At 41.5% G+C, this 5,440-nt stretch overlaps 1 protein-coding gene across 1 annotated transcript; it reads right to left on the bottom strand.

Moving 5' to 3' along the window:
• Positions 1–1,466: 1,466 nt before the first annotated feature.
• Positions 1,467–2,312, bottom strand: LOC107059160 (uncharacterized). Its single transcript, XM_015305606.1, has 2 exons — positions 1,961–2,312; positions 1,467–1,858 (listed from the first exon to the last, which is right to left on the bottom strand). The coding sequence occupies exons 1-2, from the start codon at positions 2,310–2,312 to the stop codon at positions 1,467–1,469; spliced, it is 744 nt and encodes a 247-aa protein (XP_015161092.1).
• Positions 2,313–5,440: the final 3,128 nt, after the last annotated feature.

Raw genomic sequence — 5,440 nt, 5'->3', positions numbered from 1 at the left:
ATGAATTCTTTCTCTTGCAATGCGTGAATCTTTTGATGGTGCCTCCCTGGTACCAAACGAAGATAATGCTTCACCGAGCAACATATGTGATCTTCTGGGTGGCGATATCGTCTTAATTGACAGTACAATTAAAATGACCCTTAGAGTAGTGGTATCATCTCTTTTGACAATACGATATGACTGGCTCTCCGGGTAAGAATATTATCATGTCTGATAATATGATGCAGATAAACGTCTTCTAGATATCTTTAGTTGATGGAAAACAATAAAGTTTCTCTCTTCTAGGTTTTCGTTCGTTCCATCTCCGAACATAATTGCATGTTCATTATGGACCTCTCCTTGTTGAGAATTGAATGAAATAATGCTATTCCTATTCCCAAATCTTTGATATAAGAAACATAAATATTTCCTGCATCCATAGAAAAATTATTAAATTTGGGGAGTTCCTCGCCCTTTCAACTTCTCCTTATTTATTGAATGGAGGAATATACTGATCTTGTGGCGAGCTTATAGACCTGCATCCACAGAAAAATCGTTAGTTTAGGAATGAACTGATCTGTGTTGATCTCTTCGGTTGTTTGCTCCTTGTATTGCTATCTCCGATTGATTTTTCTGATCTCCCGCTTCTTGATAGATAAGACAAAACAATTTTATGCAAAAATAATTGAAACATGAAAGAATTTGTTTTAAGGAAAATAGATTTTCAAAAGTAGTGTTTGGGAAAAGGTCATTGCCAAGTGTCATGTCACGTCGAGCTTAATGAATGCCATTGAAACCGATGCCTTGAGATCTATCTGATTACTTGCTGGAAAATATTCAAAGTTGCTCCAAACCTCTGATGAACCTTATTGAAAATTTTGAGGTCATCCTCCAAATTTTTTGTCCCATTTGTAATTCTCAACGTAACTTCAGTTTTGACTTTGTTGGAGAGATCTTCTTGAGAATTTTTGAGTCCCTCTCAATAATTCTGTCCCAGTTTCTATTATAAGGAAAAATAGAGATCTTATGGGAGATATGACCGAGCCGTTGTGGCGCCTACATATCCCGTTGAGGCAGGAATCAGGTCAAACGTAGTTCCCCCTCAAGGATTAACATAAATAGGAAATTTACAAAGAAACCGACCCAGGCCGACACAGGCCGCCTACGTATCTCATTCTTGAGAATTTAGGTCGAACGTAGTTCAAATACAAGGAAAATATTAAAAGGGGATAAAAGAGGTGACTGAGGCCGACATAGGCCGCCTACGTATCTCATTCTTGAGAATTCAGGTCAGACGTAGTTCATTTACAAGGAAACATATTAAGAAGGGATAAAAGGATGACCGAGGCTGACATAGGTCGCCTACGTATCTCATTCTTGAGAATTCAGGTCTAACATAGTTCATTACATAGGGATAGATTCTAGACAAAGTAATCACAAGCAAATAGAACGATTACAAGGCAATAACAGAAATACAAACTGAAGTTTTAGATATAGTATCTCTTGACAACATCTGAGTTGATCGGTTTCGGCCATTCGGTGCCATCCATCTCCGAAAAGACTAAGGCACCTCCGGATAACACTTTGCGAACCATGTAGGGTCCTTGCCAATTTGGTGCAAATTTCCCTTTGTACTCGACTTGATGAGGAAAAATGCATTTGAGAACCAACTGACCAATTTCAAATATCCTGGCTCTTACTTTCTTGTGGAAAACACGGATCATTCTTTGTCGATACAGTTGACAATGACAAACAACAACCATTCTCTTCTCATCAATCAAGGTTAACTGATCGATCGGCTTGCGAACCCATTCAACATCGTTCAATTCAGCTAGTTGGATGATTCTCAATGAAGGTATTTCAACTTCTGCAGGTATAACTGCTTATGTTCCATATACTAGTAAATATGGAGTAGCTCCAACTAATGTTCTGACAGTCGTTCGATAACCCAACAAAGCATATGGCAACATCTCGTGCCAACCGCTGCGATTATCAATCATTTTCCTCAAAATCTTCTTTATGTTCTTGTTGGCAACTTCTACGGCTCCATTCATTTGGGGACGATAAGTGGTTGAATTTCGGTGGGTAATCTTGAATTGTTCGCATATTTCTCTCATCAAATGACTGTTGAGATTCGCTCCATTATCGGTAATGATGGATTCTGGCACTCCAAACCTACATATTAAATTGTTGCGAACAAAATCAGCTACAACCTTCTTAGTCACCGACTTATACGAAACTGCTTCCACACACTTGGTAAAGTAGTCAATGGCAACCAAAATGAATCTGTGTCCGTTAGAGGCGGCTGGCTCTATTGGACCAATGACATACATGCCCCAAGCTACTAAAGGCTAAGGTGAACTCATACTATTAAGTTCGTGAGGTGGGACTCGAATCAAATCTCCATGCACTTGACATTTATGACATTTCTGCACAAACTTGCAACAATCATATTCCATAATCATCCAAAAATAGCCAGCCCGGAGGATCTTCCTCACCAAAGTGAGCCCATTCATGTGAGTACCACAAACTCCGGCGTGTATCTGTTCCAGAATCTTTGTAGCTTCACTAGCATCAACACATCTGAGAAGACCTAAATCTGGAGTCCTCCTATAAAGGATTTCCCCACTTGTAAAGAAATTGAGGGCCATACGACGTATCGACTTCTTCTGGTTGAACATTGCATTCTCAGGATAAGTCCCATCTTCTAAATACTTTTTGATATCGAAATACCAAGGCAAACCATCTGGTTCTGCTTCAACATGTGAACAATGGACATGTTGCTCTTTTACCTCTATATCTACTAGATCAATGTAACTCGTATCTGGAGGTTTAATCATTGATGCGATGGTGGCAAGAGCATCGGCCAACTCATTCTGTGTCCTGGGAGTATGTCTGAACTCAATCTTGCAGAATCTTTTGCACAACTTCTGTATATATTGCACATACGGTGTGATCTTTGGGTTATTCACAGGCCATTCTCCTTGAACTTGGTGAATTAGCAAGTCTGAGTCTCCAATAACTAGAAGTTCATGAACGTTCATGTCGATTGCCATATTTAAACCAAGGATACAAGCTTCGTATTCTGCCATGTTGTTCGTGCAATCAAATATGAGTTTAGCTTCCATAGGATAGTGTTGACCGGATTATGATACTAAGACTGCTCCGATACCTTTCCCTTGGTGATTTGCCGCTCCATCAAAGAACACTCTCCAACCAGGGTATGCTTCAGAAATATTTTCACCCACAAATGCAACCTCTTCATCGGGAAAATAAGTCTTGAGCGGTTCATACTCTTCATCAACTAGATTCTTTGCAAGATGATCATCCAAGGCTTGTGCCTTTATCACCTTCTGGGTCACATACACGATGTCAAACTCACTCAAAAGCATTTGCCATTTGGCCAACTTTCCGGTCGGCATTGCTTTCTGGAAAATATACTTCAATGGGTCCATCCTGGAAATGAGATATGTCGTATAAGAAGACAAATAATGTCTCAACTTCTGCCCAATCCAGGTCAAAGCACAACATGTCCTCTCCAAAAGAGTGTAACGAACCTCATATGGATTGAACTTCTCTCTCAAATAATAAATGGCTCACTCCTTCTTCCCAGTTTCATCATGTTGACCAAGCACACATCCAAATGCGTTATCTGAGACAGACATATATAGCAACAATGGACTCCCTTCTCGCAGAGGAACTAACACCGGTGGATTGGACAAATAATTCTTGATGGCATGAAAAGCAGTTTGACATTTTCCAGTCCATTTGGTCAAGGAATCATTTTTCAACAACTAGAAGATGGGCTCACACACCACGGTAGATTGAGCTATGAACCGGATGATGTAGTTCAGCCTTCCCAGGAAGCTCATCACCTCTTTCTTGGTCTTCGGAAGAGGTAATTCTTGGATCGCCTTGATCTTGGAGGGGTCAAGGTCAATGCCCCTCCAGCTGAGTATAAATCCCAACAACTTGCCATCTGGCACTTCAAAAGCACATTTGGCGGAATTTAACTTCAAATTGTATCGACGCAAGCGATCAACGAATTTTCTCAAGTGAGTCAAATGATCCGAACTCTCATGGGACTTGATTATGACATCGTCTACATACACTTCGATCTCTTTGTGAATCATATCATAAAAGATGGTTATCATGGCCCTCATGTAAGTAGCGCCAGCATTCTTGAGACTAAAAGGCATCACCCGATAATGATATACACCCCAAGGAGTAATGAAAGCTGTCTTCTCTGCATTTTCTTCATCCATCAAGATTTGGTGGTAACCCGCATAACAATCCACAAATGACTGCCTCTCATGCTTAACATAGTTAGCAATGAGAATGTGGATGTTCGGTAATTGAAAATTATCTTTCGGGCTTGCTTTGTTGAGATCTCTATAGTCAATGCAAATCCTGATCTTTCCTGAGGTCTCAGCTTCATCCTCCATGACTGCGTCAACTTCTTCGAACATGCTCGAGATTCCTTCCCACAGACCATTGTCGATGGCGTGCTCCTGCATCGAGAATGACTGGTACAAGTGAGGGATTGGTCTGGCTAGCATCCGATCAACACTCTTGTTCATCAGCTCCACTTCATCAGCATATATGGGGACATACCCCAAACCAAACTTTGTTCCTCTGGCGGGAACTTGAATAGGCTCGACATTTCCTTGGAAATGCTTCCCCAACCCGAAACCTAGTTCGAAACCATTCTGGAGCATGACAGTAGCAATCATCTTGTACACGGCAGACAAGGGAGGTTGTGGATCCAAGTCATCACCGGTGGCATTTACCAGCTCCACCGTGTAAAAATCGCAACCTCGAGAGACCTCATCAACGATGGGTGCATACCCATCGGAATGACTCCCCTCACCATGAATGACCAATTCTTGGTCCTTCCAAAAAAAGTTTATCAGTTGGTAAAGGGTAGATGGTACAACCTCGGCCAAATGGATAAACGGTCTTCCCAGAAGCAGGTTGTAACTAGTGTTGATATCCAACACCTCGAACTCCACGTTAAACTCTGCAGGGCCCATCTGAATTCCCAACTTTACTTCCCCTATCCTGTCTCTCTGCACTCCATCGAAAGCTCTCATATTGACTTGGTTTTGTGGAACCTTTCCCAAGTTGAATTTCAGCTGCTTGAGGGTTGAAAGCGGGCAGATGTTGAGACCGAACCCAACGTCGACCAAATCACGATTTATAACTTTGTCCCGGCATTTGATGGTGACGTGCAAAGCTTTGTTGTGTAGCCTGCCTTCAAAGGGCAGCTCTTCGTCACAAAAACTTATTCGGTGTCCTCGAATGACCTGGTTTATCATGGCTGCAAGATTGTCACTGTTAGTACCCACAGGCAGATAAGTATTATCCAAAGCCCTCATCAGAGACTGCCTATGCAACTGCGAACTTATCAATAAGGCCCACATAGAGATCTGAGCTGGCGTCTTCTCCAAATGCTTCACAA

Source organism: Solanum tuberosum, unplaced genomic scaffold, assembly GCF_000226075.1.
Source record: "Solanum tuberosum cultivar DM 1-3 516 R44 unplaced genomic scaffold, SolTub_3.0 scf00888, whole genome shotgun sequence".
NCBI classification, from domain to species: domain Eukaryota; kingdom Viridiplantae; phylum Streptophyta; class Magnoliopsida; order Solanales; family Solanaceae; genus Solanum; species Solanum tuberosum.
Note: the sequence above shows the minus strand (reverse complement) of the source record. Positions and strands in the feature narration are given on the sequence as shown.